Raw genomic sequence first — 18,530 nt, forward strand, 5'->3', positions numbered from 1 at the left:
CTAACGGGAAAGGAATGGATTCCCATGGGAATTATGATGGGTTTAGATTGACACAGTTGTACTAACATAAGGGAAACTTGTAACTGGGGATGGACAACAGCCAGCTGGGCTGGGGACATGGATTACAGCTCGTCGTGCACTGAAGGCTGCCCAGGCAGCTTGGAAAATACTGCAGGGAGGCTGAACGTTCCTTAGAACGTTCCGATTTCTAGTGGTCTAAAACCAGAAATTGTGACCATGTGAGGGCAAATGTTTAAATTGTGTAATTCTAACTGGATGGGGAATATAATTCTTCAATGACCTACTTTTAATCTGTACATCTCAGAAAGGTGTAATTACATCTCAATGGTCATCTTTATACTAAGTAAAAAATGAAATGGATAGAATTTTGCTTACATTCTTCAATGTATTCCTACTGTGGAAAACTTACGTTAGCTTTCTTTGAATTTTTAGCTTTGCTGACAGTATCTGAGGAAGTTCGAAGTCGCTGCAGCCTAAAACATAGGAAGTCTCTCTTGTTGACAGACGTTTCAATGGAAAATGTTCCTATGGATACATATCCCATACATCACAGTGACACTAGCTATAGGTTGGTTGTCTGACTTTTAGATAAGTCATCCAAAGTTCAATGTCTATTTACTGTAGTAAGTTATCCAAAGGTAACCTGTGGTACATTGAAAACTGAACCCTGTTTCATAAAGTGAAGTTAAAGCTCTCTTGTTAGTTCCAGACCAATATGCTGCTGATACTGAGATATCATGACCCAGAGTCACAGAGAAATCTGGGTACCAAATTCCTATAGGTTTAACGTTGAGATCCGTAAAGCCATTTCAGAGTTTAGCTGCTCTGAGGTTCTTAACCTCTTTGCTAACCTCTTTCTACAAGACCTAATTTCACCTCCGTTTTCGTTCATATTTTAGAAGAAAGCTTAGTTTGTGCTTTTAAGAGCTTCAAGGCACGTACTAAGCAATCACTTGATCCGTGTCATCGGAAAATCTTGACACCTTATAGCCTGTGCATAAGCAGCCCCAAAGATAAGCTAAGAAATCAACCCAGAAGTGCCATGGGGAGCCAGTTTCTGAACTCAGAATCTCCTTTTAGCATCCAGTATTATTAAATATCTTAACATCTTGCCTCATAGGCTGATTTGTTTGTGTTCTTTTCATTGCTTTACTTTTGATCACTACATTCATATCAGATTGTTAGTTATCTCTGTCTCAGACATTTTTGCAAGCAAAGTGATTGCTGCTTCTTAATATGTATTTTTGGGAGATTAACCTGCTAGGAAAGATGGTTTTACTAAAGGATAGTATGGCTAGGTGAAAAGTATATGCCTAAATGTGCACAGTTTTAAAGATTTTTCTTAATTTAATTTCTCTGCACTTTCAGGACACTAAAGGAAAACCAACCCTGGTCATCCCCAAAGGGGTCAGACAGACACCTGGCTGCCAGTTACCCGACCGTGGGACAGATAAGCCCTCGAACACGGAAATCCATGAGTTTGGATATGGGGCAGCCTTCCCAAGCAAACACTAAAAAGCTTCTAGGTTATTAAAAAACTAATTTCCTAATTTGTCTACAGAATGCCTCAGGAAGTGTTACTGGAGAAAAAGTACTTGTATTTGTTCTGACTTTAAGTGCTGATTCCTGATTCAGGGGAATATATGCAGTTTGTACAAAATACAAATTGGAGAACACTGTACAGTTAACTTGGTTCTTGATCACGAAGCGGGGGAAGCAGAAGTGACACACAAAATGTGCGTGCTGAAGTGGAGAAAAAAATAGTGGGGGGGAAGAAGAAGATATTCCAGATACTAAAGTCGTAGTGCCAGTTTTCTGCCACCAGCCTGAATATCTGAGCTTAGCAACTGCATTGACTGCTCTGTCTTATGCTGGAAGAGATGGTCCCAAAACATTTCATGTGTTTTGGAAGCAATCTGATTTTTACTCATGGCTTCTCAGTGCATTGTGTTTACAAGCAAAGTCTTGATATCAGAGAAACAAGATGAGTTCCTCTGCATAACGTCGGGTTCCCCTTTTACGCTGGACGGTGCATGTGGAAGATGAGGGGCATCTCTTTCATTACGATCCTGTTCCTGCTTCCTTTTCAGTAATCACATTCTGGCATGTTAATTGGCTGTGATGTGTTGACCAGGAACCATAGCATGCCCACAGCTTTCATATCTGAATAACTCACATGCTCTGCTCATGTGTATCGTGAAGCATTTTGGAAACTGTGATGGAGAGCGGCATGGTGTGATCGTATTTTCTCTGCCATCCCTGAAAATGGTGAAAATGTCCCCAGATTCCTATCAATATGTTGTAGATAGGAGAACAGCTTGGCCAGAAAATCAGAAATAGTTAGAATATGGATTTAGGTTTAATGTTTTTAATTGCATGATAAATTGTTTTTAGGTACAAGGAAAAGTTTTGACCATTTGATATCGGACACAAAGGCTCCTAAAAGGCAAGACATGGAATCTGGAATCACAACGCCTCCCAAAATGAGGAGAGTAGCCGAAAATGATTATGAAATGGGTGAGAAACAGGACTAACATTTTAAGGATAATACTAGTTATAATTACTTTGTATATATATATACAAAGGATTATTTCTAAATTCAATGTTTATTTGTCTAGGTTACTACAAGGTAAGGGACAAACATCTTTCTTAGCAGTGGTTTCTGCACTACAGTCTTCCATGTCACCGGCAACTGAGGGTTGAATTGGAGTTGCTCAGTTTGCAGATGCAGAATAAGGGGCAGCTGTAAAGTCCTGCATACCGGGTGAAATGAAATCCCAATTTGGCTTTGGAGGAGTTCGTACGCCCTAGCTGCAGATTCCTGCAGGAGATGGGCCGTGACCTGGTGCCTCGAATGCCTCTCTTCATCTTCCCACTCTGCTTCCTCCGCCCCACCCCAATTGCAATGCAAGACCAGGGCTCTGTGGGACCCAGGACCTGCCACCCTGGGCCTGTGTTGGACTCCAGGAAATTGGGGTGATCGTTCGCCATCGATAACGTCCCGTGTAGTGGTCCAGCCCTGCCAGGAGTGCAGCGGAGCTGTTGCTTTTACACTGTATGAAAAGGCTGGTGACCTCTGGAGTTTGCAGATGACTGAGTTCGTGGTGCAAGAGCTAATTCTATTTTGGTTTGGGCTTATTTTGCTTTGGATGAGTTGCTCTCTTTTTGTCTGGCAGAAACCCAGAGAATATCACCGCAGCAACACCCCCATCTTCGAAAAGTTTCTGTCTCGGAGTCAAATGTCCTCCTGGATGAAGAAGTTCTGACTGATCCAAAAATCCAAGCCCTGCTGCTCACCGTTCTTGTAAGCTTACTTTCTCTGTATTGTCTGCTATTTTCTGGTATTTTTTATCTTCCGAAGCAGCATACATGTTCCTTGCAGTGTTTCTGAATTCACACAGATCAGAGTCACTGTGATATGCAAGTCTCTTCTTTTGTCGCCGTTCTTCAAACTTTCTAGGAACCACTTACAGAAATGTATTTAAATGCTCTTTGAGAGCAAATACTGAATTTCCATTCTTCTGTATTGTTTTGTAGAACATGTCCAACAATTGTCCTTTATCCTGGCAGATTTTTATCACAAACTAATGTTATATAATAAAGGGATATGAATATATGATACTTTAAAATTTAAGAAGTGAAACTTGTTGGAATCCCAGCATAATTGAGTTTAAAAATTATTAACTAGTAAATAGGTACAGTGTGATAGTGCTTTCTTCAGATGTACCAATACATTTGCCATTCCTGATAATTCAGAAACTCAGTTGCCACTTTTGTCAAAAACTGACTAGCTACGTTTTTTGCCAAAATAGAAGCTATTACCTGCTGGTTTTATTGTTTCCCACATGCACATAAAATAACTTGATTCCGTGGCCACAGAGGACATAAATTAATCTTCCGTAGTGCTGCTTTCTGCTATTCAGAAATCTTCAAACCTTAAACTCCAAGAGCAGCAGAGCCTGTGAGTGCTGCAGTGAAATGAGAACCCGCTGACGAGCTTGTTCCCTCCGCAGGCCACGCTGGTGAAGTACACCACGGACGAGTTCGACCAGCGCATCCTCTACGAGTACCTGGCAGAGGCCAGCGTCGTCTTCCCAAAGGTCTTTCCTGTTGTGTAAGTACCTACAGCTCTGCTGGTGACGACTCTGAACTTGGCCCTTCCTTCCAGAGGGCGCTGGACCAGGACAACTGGAAAGTGCTTTAGTGGGCTGGATTGTTAGTACAGTTTTTTGGGAGTGCTACTCATCACAAGAGTCCTCACTGAACATATACAGAATTGGTTTGGACTTCTCAGATCACTGAGGTTTTGAAAATCCCACTTCAACTGCTGTTTGCTAAAGTCGGTTGGGAACTGCAGATGTATTTAATGACAAAAAATAAGCCACTTCTCTTTTCTTCAGGCATAATTTATTGGATTCCAAGATCAATACCCTTCTGTCACTGTGCCAGGATCCAAATTTGTTGAATCCAATTCACGGGATTGTTCAGAGTGTTGTCTACCATGAAGAGTCTCCACCCCAATACCAGACTTCTTACCTACAGAGTAAATATTTTTCCATTTTTTAAAAAAACGCTGTATTTTAAGTTATATTTACTACTGAAGATGTTTCAGAATTATTGCAACCCTAGTAGAATAGTCAGTCTTGTGTGGAATCTCTCCAACTTCATAGATCCTGGTAAAAATAGAGGGTTCGCATATTAAAAACCCTACTGACATGAACACTAAAATGTCTTGCTGCAGTTGTGCACCAGATATTGAAAGTATTACACCATGTGAGTAAAAAGAACTTGAAAGTCAATATTCTGTTTCCACTAACCAATTTAAAGAAGTAGAAACTGTGAATGATGATGATAAATGATGAGTTTTAAGTTAACCTTGTAAGTTGGGAGTTGGTTTAATTATTGGTAAATTCCATAGAGTAACGTTTGGGTTTGAGTGCCCAAGCTCACTGTCTTGTCACACTTGGACACGCAAATCCTGAATATTTTTTTATGGTCCTTAATCAAAAACTTTCCGGGAAGATCCGTAAGAAACGGATGACAGTTGATAAAACCTTTAATGTTGGCATGATTTTTAAAAAGAGATGTGTATTCACACGCTAAATTTACCTTTTAAAATACCATCAAGAATTTCTTTCATGACAGTTCTGAAATTTTGAGGTTTTTACAACTTATGTATTTCGTTACAAACCAAAATGCCTTAATGTTATCTTGTACATGGTTTGGACAATGTTTAGTGTTGCATCTCCAAACCCAAAGGTTCCTTTCCCTGCCGCAGCAGATCCAGCGATGTACCGCGTGTGCTTCCCGTGGTCGCTGGCGGTTCACACTGTGCCTTGGTGCTAACATCCACTTGTTGTTGTAGGTTTTGGATTTAATGGGTTATGGAGGTTTGCTGGCCCATTTTCCAAGGTAAGACCAGTACGTTATAGATAATTTCATGAGTGTTTTGCCTTCATTTTCTGTATAAGGCACATTGGTGCTCCAGGAAGGATGCAGATAAATGACAAGTCGTAGAATCGATATGACCGAGTCAGCAATATAGGGCTCGCTTTTGTAGCTAGAACAGTTTTTGAGCCTGTGTGAGAGGTTTTGACAGACACAGTGAGGTCAAACGATGGCGGGTGGGCAGGAGCAGCCGGGTGTGGAAATGCACGTTTTTCCTGCTGCTGTTCGGGATCCGTGAGTGAGCGTTGGGTTTGGTACGAGCACCTTGCAGCGTCAGGGATTAAATTGATGAGAGTCATCATTCCATAAGGATAGATTTGATGTTACAACAGAACAAATGACTGGAGCCCTGGCCATCTGTGGTGCCGAGGCCGGGACGAGCGGAGCAGCGTTTGGCGCTGGGCTGCGCGGGGGGCGGGGGCTTCACCCGCGCACAGAACGGCTCCTCTTTCCTGACCCTGGGCTGCCACGTGCTGCTGAAATTACACCTACAAGCGGTCTGTGTGTGCCTTTCGATTAATCTGGAAAAGAGCACAAATCAGTTTGTACAGATGCTCACATCAAATGCTTTTTAGAATTTACAGGCAAAAGCAGCATGGTATTAGAGTGAGTTCTGGAGCAAAGCTCGTAGTGAGAGAGAAGTAGAAAGAAAATAACCTTTATTTTTTTCTCCTCACCCACAGCAAACACAAATCCCAGACTATGCTGAGCTCATAGTGAAGTTTCTGGATGCCTTGATCGACACGTATTTGCCTGGAATTGATGAGGAAGCCAGTGAGGAGTCTCTCCTGACGCCCACGTCTCCGTACCCGCCGGCCGTGCAGAGCCAGCTCAGCATCACCGCCAACCTCAACCTCTCCAACTCCATGACCTCGCTCGCAACGTCCCAGCACTCCCCAGGTCAGGAGCTGCTCTGGCACTACACAGGGAAGGGAAGTGTGTGGAATTTACTGGGTTTGTAGCCAAACTCAGCTTCGTTGTCTCTTCGAACGTGTTTATGCGTCAAACATCGTTGCGTTCTCGAGTCAAGTGAATATTACACTGTTTACTAAGCTCTTACACTGGTATTTCAGAGGTCGGATTTGTCCAGCACAAAACCTGTCTCCAAGTCCTTACAAATGAAGGGAATAGCATTGAGTGCATCAGAGCAAACAGCAGCTGCATCTTAATCTGAACATGTGCAGCAGTGGAGCCTTGGAAATTAATAAATATATAATCACGATATTTTGCAAGGAGAATAATACCTGTGTGGGCACTTACTGGGAAAAACAATCCAGAGCTGTGCTGTGAGGAGTGTCTGGGCTGGCTCAGTGCCGACCGACGACACGATTTAAGGCTGGGGCTCGTGCAGGCGGCGTCATACGGAGGTCGTGCTCTCCCTTGAAGAAAAATCAGTATTTGTGTAGATACGTATGCAATACGGGTCAGGTCAGACTGTTCTGTTGCCAGAAATATGTTGATGATAAAATGTAGGCAGTCAAGAAAGAAACAGTCATCAAAGGCAGTAAATGGATAAAAACACTAAATTCCTGCTGGCTTGAGAAGAGGGGAATTACAGGGAGATACAGAGGTTAAATTTAACAGCACAGGTTTTCAGGGTGAAAAATTAAAAAACAATCAGCCTTTGTTGGCGTTTCCAGCTAGTCAGAAACAGCCTGCAGTGATTACTACTGTATGAAAGCCTGTGCTTACTGCTGAAGTGGCATTTTCGCATCATCTCTTCCTATTTATGAGTGTTGTGCCTGTTTCCTTAAGCAGTCTCTCTTCATTCTCGCCATGTGAACAGAGCCGTGGGGTTTGATCAGCGATCTCCAGCTTGCTCAGGCTGTGGACCAGGTCACAACATGGGCCTTTTCATTTTGCTCCTTCGTCCCATGTTTATTGCATTGCTCCACTTTAATGAACATACCATTTCCCTAGTTTAAACTGTTCCGTTGACCAGTGCAACTTTGCATGAAAGATGCTTTGTTTGTCGAGCTGGTTAGTTGTATGAAAAGTGTGCTGGATGTCCCGGCGCTTTGTGCAGCTCCGTTGCTGCAGACCCCAACGGAGCGTTCTCGTTTCTGCACTGGACGGGGGCGATGGCATCGGCCTCGCTGCGCGGGTCGCCCCGCAGAGACGGGAGGAGCGAGGCAGCGGTGGGAGACCCAGAGCCTGCCAGGAGAAATACAAATCATTGGGGAAAAATTAGAGACTACGAAGGTTGGGCCACAGGATTTATTGAAACAGCAGCTGTGGGACTGAAAAGGGATGCAGCTCTGTCATCCGCTTACTCTGATTTGAGAGCTACTGAACACCGAAATCAAGTATTTGGCAGCACTGAGTGAGTTCATCACATTGAGTTAAAGAAACAGTTTCAGACATGTGAGTTTTTATTTCGCTTACAAATACATGAAAAATTCTTTTCTTGCATCTGGAAGCAACTAGGCGAGATCATTGTTACGAATGTGTTGTCTGTCATCATCTCTGCTCCTTTCCCCTCCCCCTTGTCATGGACATTATTCACTTATGTTTTCTCTTTCATTCTGTGTCTGTGAAGCTTCTCTGCCTTGCTCTAAATCTGCAGTTTTCATGCAGCTCTCTCATCAAGGTACACTCTCTTTCATCATATTTGCACGAAATCCTGCTTGATCTGCTTTAGGGTTGGGCTTGTGGCATGAGAGGTGGCTTTACTGATCCTTCTGACGTGGGAATGGCTGCAGTGTAAGTGCTAAACTGTTGCTTTTCTTGTGTGATGCTGATAATAGCTGGTGATGGAGCAGACAAAGAAAAAGTCACGTGCTTAAGAATAAGATCAATTTGGTAACAGAGAAGTGGCTGCTTGGTACGTGAAATACTCTGCTGCAGGTATTAAGCTAAAACGAAGAACTATTTGATGTGAGTTCTTTAGGTTCACTGGAAGTCAGTTTAACTTCGGTTACACACCACCAGAAATCAGGCACGAGTTCTTTGTGCTAAATTGCAGCAGACAGGAGCTCAAAATGGGGGCTCAACACATCTGGGTTCTGCTTCTACACGGAGAAATAAGCAGCAGCTGCCAAAGGTTTTCGTCGGGCCGTTGGGTGGTCGCTGCTCTCCTGGCAGCCGGTGTTTGAGGGACTCGCCGCGGGCGGCCGCTGCCGCTGGAGCTGAACTGGCCTGCGCGTGTGAAATGGGGGGCGAATTCTTCATTCCTGCTGATGCCAGTGAGAATCAGCTGCTTATAGGAATGAGACATAACTATGGGAGATGTCATTTATAGTAATAGAATTTTGTTCTAACCTTTTTATTCACTGTCAGAGATCCCAGTGTTTGCTGCTGCTTGTACTTTAGTCTCTCACATAAAAGCACCTTCCTGCTCTTCATGCCAGTGCTGCACAGGTACTGCTGGTGGTGAGAGTGTTGCTAAACACACGTCAAACACACGCATTTTGTTGCAGAAATAACGGGGCAGCTACACTGAGATATTGCTGCAGGAATGATTAACTCATAGCAGCATCAGCATAAAAGTAATAATTGATTGGAAGCATGTCTGCATTAAACAGAAGTCTCAGCTTTTGCATCTTCAAGTTACGGGCTGTGTCCAAAGCTGTTGAACACCAGCTCGGCACCCAAGGCTTTCCTGTTCTGTCAGCATGAAGTTCAATAAGCTGCTCATTTTTGAGGTTTGTTTGATGTACTTCTTTTGGTGAGAGTTACCTAGTGCTGCAGAGAACATCCAGAGCTTCTCAGTGCAGTCTCTGCGCTGGGCTCTAAAGCCCGTCTGGTTTCCGCACCGTCTGCCCCGTGAGCCGCCTCCTGCCTGTGCTGGAGCTGAACTTACGCAGCAGCAGTTCTTGTGAGGGTTTCCAGCCTCGCCTGTTCTCTGGCTGTCTCCTGTTGATACCCTGCTTAGAAAACTCTTTCTTTAGTTCTCCTTGTTATTGTTGATTCCTTTTTTTTTTTTTTTTTTTTTACTCTCAGTTTGCCAGGGTTTAAATCATTGTAGTTGGTGTCTACACTTTGACACTTAACTCTCAAAGTGAACACGGGCATCGCTTCCATTTCTGCTGTGCACAATAAGCCAGCCGAGCCTTCCGTTGCTCCTGGCAATGAGACAGTCCTCCAGACATTGATTTGTATGATACGTACTTTTACCAATCTTTATTCGTGAGCTGAGATGCAGTATTGGGGGGAATTTAGGTACCTGCATACACAGCAATCTTCTCTGGTAGCAAGAATCAGCCTCTGCCATTGCAGCAGAAATGTGCGTGTTCCAAAACGAACCTTCCACCCTGTGCTGTTCCCCCAGTTAATGGCAGTCATTGATTTTTGGCCGGAGGAAGCGCCCAGGTTTGACAGTCTGTCAGTTCTTCCTCCTAGAGAATGCAAAACCCAGAAGACTTTAGTCAAATGCTTCCATTTGCTCAGTCTTCTCAAAGCTGGAGCGGGAAGAGGCTTTGTGGCCTGGAAGACTTCGATGTGGTGCTTTCGGTGGGTGCGGGTAGCGGCGCGAGCGCGTTGTGACGGGGGAGCCCGTCCCCTGCCGCGCTGAGCTGGGAGGCGCTGAGCGGCGTCTGCAGAAAACGCCGTTGTGCACGTGCCGGGCTGCGGGCCGGCCAGAGCGGTGGGTTAACGCAGCCCGTGTGTCTCCCCAGGGATCGACAAGGAGAACGTGGAGCTCTCGCCCACCGCTGGACACGCCAACAGCGGGAGGATGCGCCACGGCTCCGCGAGCCAAGTGCAGAAGCAGCGAAGTGCTGGCAGTTTCAAGCGACACAGCATCAAAAAGATCGTGTGACTATTTCTATTTTTTTTTTTTTTGTTTTGAAACTGACTGACACACACAGGCCTCCCGTGAAGGGCCCTCCGCCGGTTGTGATGCTGCACTTAATTTTTAAAGTTCCCATCATGTCAGCCGTGTTGCCAGATGATCAACTCTTGAAACATTGCTTGAATTTTAATGCCTTCAGTTCTTTTATTCTGTTTTCGATTTAAGCCAGTGTTTCAGAACCACGTGTACAGATCCCGGCGGCCCCTGTAGCCGCAGGAGCTGTGGAGCTCCCAGCGCTGCAGAACCGGCTCGTGTCCACACACAAAAGCCATTTCCCATAGACAGCGCTACTTGCTTCTGTTCCCTGCCTTGTTTGTGTCTTCTCTAAAGGAAAGCGCTCGTCCTTCCTCCGTTTGCACACTTTGCAAGGTAGTGGCTTTATGAGCCAGGGGAAGTTACTTAATCCTGGTTTTAATTCAAACCTGTAACACTTTTAGCTGTGGACTTTTTTTTACCATACTTAAACTTATGATAGCCACAGTACAATAAGCTTAAGCAGAAGTGGTGGATTAGATTTTATTTCTGGTAATTAGCAATAAATTTGAGAAGACGAAGAGGCTGCACGAGTCCCTTTCATTGCCCAGACCCCATAGCTTCACGTGCTTGGACTCTATATGGACCAGACTGGATAAACTGGCTTTTTTCCAAAGCTGTAGTTTAACTGCACTAAGAAAGGTTGTATAGCGGGAAGAAAATCACCGAGAACTGACCATTATGCTGTCATTGTAGCAGTGTTGAAAATTTACTGCTCTCTTCCATTTAGCATAGACTTGAGTTTTGCCCTTCCCCTCAACACGCAGCTTTGAGGAACTCCTGGCAGAACAACCGCTGGGGTCTGGAAGGAAAACGGATAAACTTCCAGCACTGGGAGCCGGTGTTGGGCAAAGCTGCTTTTGTGCTGCCCATGCAGTGATGTAGAAACAGTAACGTTTGCTTAAGGTACATGAACTTAAAAATAACTGACGCTGTGTCAAACCCAGGTTACGTCTGAATGTTTGCAGTGCAGTTCCTGGCGTCAGCACAGACGGCCCGCGGGACTTCGGGGGGTTTGAGTTTGTGGAGGTCGCTACTCGGGGGTTACACAAACTGAAGTTGCTGTCCCTGTGCAGAGGCTGCAGCGACGGCCACGGCCCGGCCATGGCGGCCGCCCAAGAGGCGCAGACCCTCCTGTGTCGCACATTAACCATTGGGAAGTGGCAGTCAAGGAAAAAAAAAGTATATCCACTACCTAAAATAAAGTCCTCTAGTGCAATTTTGTTAGTGGCTTTCAGTAAATCAAACTCCACAGCTAAATTATTAGAGAATGGTACAATTAAGTGTTCAGACTTTATTGATATAGCACATAATTCACATGTATCCACACAGTAACAATGTAACATTTATGTAAATAAAAATACCTTTATTGTATTGATTCATAAAATAACAATTTCTTTAATTTGTTTACAGTCCTGGAAAAACTATGAACACAAACTTAATATGCAAATAGTTTGCCAAAACAAGAGGAAAACTTAGAGTTAGCAGTCTTGAAAAAAATACGTTGGAAAATACGCAGACTTGTGCAATTCACCGCATGTTTTAATTGCTGGCAGCACACGAGCTGCAGTAGAGCTGCGGTTCCCAAGCGGCCCGAGCTGTGCGGGAGGCCGGAGCTGCCGAGTCCAACGCTGCTCAGCTCCGCGGGTCATCTGAACGGCCGACGCAGCATCGCTGCGCTCTGCACCCGCTGACGCTGAATCGAGCGAATTCCAGCCCTTTCCGTTCTGCTGAAGACAACGAATTGTAGAAGCCTGAAGATTTGTAGGTCAGAGGAAAAAAGAGTCTCTTGTAAAGGTAATTTGCTGTTAGAAAAATCCAGCTTTCTGTTGCTTCTCCTACGAGCAGATTTTCTTTAAACAGAAATATGATTCCAGATGAACTACTGAGTCAGTTTTGTTTGGACTGGGTGCATTTGAGAGTAACTCTTTCAAGATTTTGCATTGCCTATATTAAAAAAGTGTCCCTAAAGTAGAATTAATGCATTTTTTGAAATACATGTTATGGGAAATCAAATGGACAGTGATTCAAATTACTTTTTATCTGGGAACTAGAACTACTCCAGGCTCTCAGTCCCAGCTGAAAAAAACTGCTATCTTCATAAAGTAAGTCAAGAAAATGTAATTTATTCTATTTCCTGGAAGGAGGGGGAGTTGTTTAATGTTTTCAGGGTGTGGTTCAGTGAGAGGACGTGAACGTTCTTAGAGCAGGGGTGTCAAACACGCTGGGTAGCGGGGGCTGAATTTGGCTGTAATTACAGTTGATGGCCAAGGTTTAATCTGGGACCCGTGTGCCCCAATCCACAGGAAGGTCTCTCCAGCCCCAGCAGCTGGGAAGCTCGTGCTTGGAGCAAGGGGGGAACACGACCTTTCTTTAACAATTAAACTTCTGTTGGTAATTAGTTGTTCAGTGCCTTACTGTCACTTCCAGCACTCAGCCAACTCCCTCTACCAGCCATCGCTGTTATTTTGCCTTTTCCTTTCTCCCCTCCTCTGTTCTCTCCTGTTCTGACGTCCCCCCTGCTCCGTCGGTTCTCGGGGTCCCTGCTCCGTCGGTTCTGGGGGTCCCAGCCTCCCCTCGCCGGTCGCTGCTGGTGCCGCTGTGGGACGAGCCCTGAGCTCACGGTGGAGCCAGATCCCGGGGTCCCGGCCGCGCCGCCGCTGCGCCGAGGGCTCGGGGTGCCTGGAAATGAAACCCGGATTCCAAACAAACCTGACTTTAACATGCGGACCATGTACCTCCTTCGTGGGGACGGTGCGTTTGACACCCCTCTTTCAGAACACGTTCTCCATTGCACACTAACTACAGTGAAGTACTGTAAAGATGATTAACATTTTGTTTGTGTTTGTATTTTCCCTGACTTAAAGATAATTCAGTAGTATTTGAATAGTGCATAACCTGTTAATTATGCCAATGTTTCTGCTTTAATGTGCATGAAGTTTCCAGGAACAGGGAACATTTCAAATCCGTACTGTGGGCTGAGCACCTGGGACCGTTCCAGGGCTGCTCCTGACTGGGGTGTAGGTTTTAGGGCTTTTTCTGTTTCATTCTAAGGGTAATTTTTTTTTTTTTTTTTTCAAATGTAATGAAGCACGTCTTATTGTTATGCAACAAACTTACCACAAAGTCACTTTTAGTGTTGGTCCCACCATTTTTTTTAATGCAGTATATTCACCTGTAAATAGTTTTTGTGTAAAATTTGACAGAAAAGTATATTTACTACACTGTAAATACATGTGACAATATATTGTATTATTTTGCTTTTTTGTAAAGCAGTTAGTTGCTGTATATGTATAACATACAAATTTGATTATTCTAGTGTTAGTAACTGTTAACTACTACTACTCCTTCCTGCTGTTGTGTTACGTCATTTAAAAAAAGAGCTGTGTACTATAAACTTACACTGTGTATGATATCTTACTCTTTCCATTTGGGCCTCAACTTTGAAAATGTTTCCTTGATCCACAATCCTGTTCATATTGTAAGCAAGTGCGTGACAGCCGGCAAGAGCCCCGCTGATCCAACCGCAGTCAGTACTGTAGGTAAAAATAGTAGAAACCCGGGTTCAGATAATTGTTGTTCACCCCTTCTTCCCCTCATGTATGTACTTTCCCTTTTTTTTTTTTTTTGAAGTAAAATGTAAATTCAACCTGCTTCCAGTTGTTTGAAGGTCATTCGCTGTGCTGCGGGACGCAGTCGGCGTGTTCCGAGCTCTGGTTCTGGCGCCGCGGGGACGTGGGCGGGTTCCCGGGGCCGGTCCCTGACACCCGTTTGGGGGACGGCAGAACCAGGTTGGAGGCCAGGGGCTCGGTGTGTCTGTCCAGAGTGGTGCTTCTGCCTGTGTGATCGGCACAGCTCTAAATAACGGCAAAACCCATTGTCTGTGGATAACAGAGGACAAAATTCAGACAAGAGTAAAGTCCATTGTCATGAATTTCATGTCACTTCAATAAGATTACCATAATTGAATAAGAATATTTTTTTAATGTAAATTTGATATTTTAATAAAACAGCTGCTTGGTCTTTAAAGAACAGTTCAATTTAATTTGTCTATTTCAGCTTTTCTAGCTTAGAAGCTTCAAGTTTCAACTGTCAGGCAACTTTTATGACAATGAATCAAATCTATTTTTCTTTTAGGGGAATATATTACTTTCCTATTAAAAATGTATAAGTACTTATATTCTGGCTCTGTGAATCATAAAAGCATGCAAAAACACATTAAAGCGTGACTGCATTGACTTCTGACACCTTGTATTGTTCCTGCCCACTAAACACAACGCTGGGCCTGCTCTGTGCGGACAGCCAGCCGGACTGTGGACAGCCAGACGGACAGAGCAGGTCCCTCCCTGCAGGGACTGCAGGAACAGGGGAGCCGCAGGCCCTGAATTGTTCAATTTTAGGAGCACATTTTCTTTCCCTTAGAGGAAATGTTGATGAACCCTAAATCACAAGCAGCAGCACTGACCAGAGCGGGGAGTCCTCCAGGGGATGGTTCCTGAACAACACAGACGGCATTGCTGCTGCTGTTCCTCCTTGGACAGTTGAGCTTCCCTGCTACTCCGGATCACAAAACAGGCGGTCGCCACAGTGAGGGAATGAAAGGAGAAAGAATTTCATGTTGGTTATGTCTTTATGCAAAAACTATAGTTAGGGAAAAAATTGCACCCTTGTAGCAAGCAGTTCTGTCTTAAAAAACAGCTTCAAAAATCCCTGCCCAGCTGATGCTGCTGAAACATTTTACAAAAGAAAAAAACAAGCCAAGTAAAAATTCAGAACTTTCTTGATGCAGGGGTATAAATTCTGTTCTAGAGTTAAGCAGGGCAAAACTGTGCAAGGAGGAAGAGCAAGGAAGTTGTTCACAGGCAGTAATACTGACCCGTAATGTTGGTGGCCGATTCCTAAATCTTAAGCTGTCTCTCTGACTGGCATAAACATTTCCAAATACCTCTGACTTGGAATAACAAGTCTTCACAATATTCATAGCTTAGATAACCCAGAAGTTTCGTACTAAGCTTGTAACTCCCTTAATTGTAGACTTTTCTTAAGCACATGGAAAAACCACAAAGGAACATGCACAAACATTAAAAGCCCTTTCCCAAGACTGGTGGGTGCTGCCACGAGGGGAAACCACAGCGCGGATTGTGTGCTGAATCCGGTGCCTCTGAATGCTTCTGCCACTGTCAAATGCTTTTTATTTTTCTACCCTCCCCTTACACCCATCCGTCCAGGAAAGGCGGACAGAAAACACTCGAACCTAAATAGATACAATGCAACTTGTCACTGTCACAGGACTAAAATCTAAAGCCAGCCTCTTGTAGCTTTGAAGAGCGGTACCGACCATTCCGTTTCGAGGCAACAATGGTCCTTTCCCACTACTGAAGTTCATGATTTATTGGTGTGAATCCTCTGTATCTTGGAACATTAGGTTCTTCAGTTGACTGCTGCTATGTTTAACAAGCTCTGAGATGAAAATAAATCCCAGGGTTGTGTGGGTGGAGAGCACAGAATAACATCTCCCGTGATGTGACTTGTTAAAACAAATACAGGTTTGTTTTTCAAAGCAGTGAAAAAAAAAAGGTCTGACAACTGCTTCTTTAGGGATGTTCAAATGATAGTGCTATAAATAGTGATGAGTAACTATTTGTTGAAGAAAATCCCACTGAACTATTACATTGGGGTTTTTTGTTGGTTTGTTTGTTTTCTCACACCGTCCTTCAGAAAAACTAGAAATGTCTGCTGCGCTGCTTCCAGCCCCAGTTAGCGCACCTGCAGAACGAGGCCTGCCCAGGGGATCGGGTGCTCAACAGGACACGTTGCAGAAACTGAGGAACTGGTCGGCCAGATCTCCACGGCATGCAAAGTCACGGGTAAAGGAAACAGCCGGGTCCAGAACAGGGACAGGCCTGACTGGGCAGGAGTTTTCCAAGCTCAGCTTATCAACTCTACTTATGCTTAAGGTCTAAGATGCTAGGCGGGGGTTAGCTGGTGCCTCTGTCTCACCTGTTCTGGGCTCCACTCCCTCTGCCCTTACCTGCTTTCCAGGAAGCTCCTCCACTCGCTGGCTGCGCTCCCCGGCTCCTTGCAGCACCAGCCATGGCTTTTTCCCGCTTTCTTGGTGATTCTCTTTCCCTTTACTACCATCCCTGCCCCCCCTGGGGCTCACTGCCAGCCAGCCTGATGCTTCTGAGCGGCCTGGAGGGCATTTAGTGCAGCATCAGGCAAGCACAGGAGGATTTCAGCTCTCGCCGTGGTTGCACATGCAAAGAGGGTGCAACGAAAAGCTCTGCATAGTGTGGAGAGTCCAGCTGCCTGTGAACAGGCACAACTGAACATGGGCCAGAGACGGCGCACAACAGCAGCTCTGAGCCAAAGCACAGGCTGGTTTAGAGCAATGCAACGTACAAAGGCTCAGAGGCTCCACAACACAAATACCAGTGAGGCCACTGGCGTGGCTGAGGCAGCACAACAAAACAGAGCAAGGAATTTCTGCATTTGCCCAAAACACTTCGGATCTAAGTGTCCATGCAGTAGGGATCAAAGAGCAAAGGCTGCCTCTGTGCTGCTGAATCTCGCTGTGTGATGAGTTACTCACGTGAAGAGATGCTCACAGGAAGGGGAGAGGAGGCCACCACCAGCTCTGTGTGCTCTGTTCTTCCAAAGCTGCGCTGGATCTTGTTCTCCAGGGCTGATTCTCCCCTGCTCTCCCTCCAGCCAGGCCCAGCCCTGTTTTCACTCCTGGTCTCACACAGTTCCTGAAAGAGGGAACAATGACAGCTACTCCCTCCCTCAGCGGCAGTGCCAGCACCGCTGCGCCGCAGCGGCCTCGGCTCTGCCTGCTCAGGACAGGAGGGCTGGGCCGTGGCGCTGGCAGCACCGCCGCGGTCAGCACACTGCGCAGCCCTGGCTGCCGGCAAAGGCAGCAGCGGTGAGCAGTCACGGACAGATGGAACCGGCTCGCGCTGAGCGCACCGACCTGCTGCGGCACTGGGAGGACTGGATCAAACGCCCTGCAAAGCAATTCAGCCAGTGCATCTTTTTGGCCTTTAATCTTTCAGTTCTGTTTGAGATGTTAATGGATGTACCTGTAATTTACAACAAAGAAGAATAAATTGGCCTCAAGGATGCTGACATACCTTACCTGTTATTTCTTAGTTTCAGTAATCCTTTTACTTTGTATGGTGCCAATTTTTCTTGCCAGGAACATTTGTTTGCTTTTTAAATCATCGTGAAAATTGAACTGCTCTAAACAAAAAGATTGAGGCAAATTGGGAACTTTTCACAGGAAAATACCGACACAAATACGTAATTTAGGAAGGACAATCTTGCTCAGACATGATCTGTGATCTAAGTTACTCATTTACACTCTCTAATGTACTAACTGCTTGCTGCATACTTGTGTAAATAAACAACTGAGCAGGTTTAACTCCCGCCAGCCTGGTTAGTTAGGTCAATAAACCTCCCTGGTGTCCTGCTGTTAAGGTGTTTACAACAGATTTCCTGCAGCATTACAGAGCGTAGAACACACCGTTTACGGCCAGGCAAGCTCACAGGAACAGAAAAGCCTCTGCAGAATAAGAGACTTGGTTACTGGAAAAGGAAGGAGGCTAATTTGGGAGTAATCTATTACGTCTAGATGAAAAGGAAGACCAGGCTTTCCCGGGTACGCTCTGCTGTTCCCTGCTACCTTCTAAATCCGTGCTACTGCAGCTACGCAGTAACCCTGCCCGAACAGATTCATTTCTCATTCTGTTCAGCCTTGGCAGACAGCAGCTCCACTCCTGCATTGCTGTAGCTACTAGCTAATAGGTTTGCTGGGTAGTATTTTGTCATCAGCTAAGCATTTGCCTAAAACTTTGTATAAAGCAGATTCACCTGTTGACTTGTTCGAACAGCACAGGGCAAGCTTGCAGTGTGTGCTGTGTTAGGAGACAAGAGCTTCGGCTCCGGGGCTGGGTCTGAAGGTCCCCGCAAGGAACAGGGCTGAGCGGCTGCAGCACATGCGGGTGCTCTCATGGAGCCTCTCAGAACTGCGACGGGAAAGAGGCGCCGAGAGCCGCTGCTGGCGCCCTGCAGAGGTGAATCAGCCGCCCCAGGGCTGCCGCACGAGTGGGAAACTGTCACCGCAGCTCCCGGGCTGCGGGCACGGGCTGTGGCCTGGCGGGGCCTGGGCCATCCCGCCCGGGATGCGGGCGCGCAGAGCCGGCCCTGCCGCCGCCGCCACCGGGCCTGACCGGGC

The 18,530-nt window shown here is 45.5% G+C and overlaps 1 protein-coding gene and 1 long non-coding RNA gene across 10 annotated transcripts in view; one reads left to right on the top strand and one right to left on the bottom strand.

Moving 5' to 3' along the window:
- NF1 (neurofibromin 1) overlaps nt 1-11,860 on the top strand; it is a 70,769-nt gene extending 58,909 nt beyond the window's left edge. For 3 of the 5 annotated variants that reach the window (XM_065647059.1, XM_065647061.1, XM_065647063.1), the window contains 10 exons: nt 454-589; nt 1,390-1,547; nt 2,416-2,538; nt 3,198-3,325; nt 4,035-4,135; nt 4,422-4,564; nt 5,387-5,433; nt 6,153-6,369; nt 8,009-8,059; nt 10,086-11,860. In XM_065647059.1, the coding sequence (XP_065503131.1) occupies nt 454-589; nt 1,390-1,547; nt 2,416-2,538; nt 3,198-3,325; nt 4,035-4,135; nt 4,422-4,564; nt 5,387-5,433; nt 6,153-6,369; nt 8,009-8,059; nt 10,086-10,228 (1,247 nt within the window). In that variant the 3' untranslated portion in view covers nt 10,229-11,860. The remainder of the gene's footprint in view (nt 1-453; nt 590-1,389; nt 1,548-2,415; nt 2,539-3,197; nt 3,326-4,034; nt 4,136-4,421; nt 4,565-5,386; nt 5,434-6,152; nt 6,370-8,008; nt 8,060-10,085) is intronic. The other 2 variants (XM_065647060.1, XM_065647062.1) reach the window with 1 other exon arrangement.
- A 98-nt stretch (nt 11,861-11,958) lies between these two features.
- LOC135995618 (uncharacterized) lies at nt 11,959-18,462 on the bottom strand. 5 transcript variants are annotated; one of them, XR_010607141.1, is made up of 7 exons: nt 18,167-18,462; nt 17,268-17,376; nt 14,760-17,046; nt 13,945-14,175; nt 13,697-13,830; nt 13,415-13,469; nt 11,959-12,024 (listed from the first exon to the last, which is right to left on the bottom strand). It is a non-coding gene; the product is annotated as an uncharacterized LOC135995618 (long non-coding RNA). The 5 variants fall into 5 exon arrangements; XR_010607142.1 differs by lacking the exon at nt 11,959-12,024 and adding an exon at nt 12,894-12,976 and having other exon boundaries at nt 13,716-13,830; XR_010607140.1 differs by lacking the exon at nt 11,959-12,024 and adding an exon at nt 12,894-12,976.
- Nucleotides 18,463-18,530: the final 68 nt, after the last annotated feature.

Source organism: Caloenas nicobarica, chromosome 17 (assembly GCF_036013445.1).
Source record: "Caloenas nicobarica isolate bCalNic1 chromosome 17, bCalNic1.hap1, whole genome shotgun sequence".
NCBI classification, from domain to species: domain Eukaryota; kingdom Metazoa; phylum Chordata; class Aves; order Columbiformes; family Columbidae; genus Caloenas; species Caloenas nicobarica.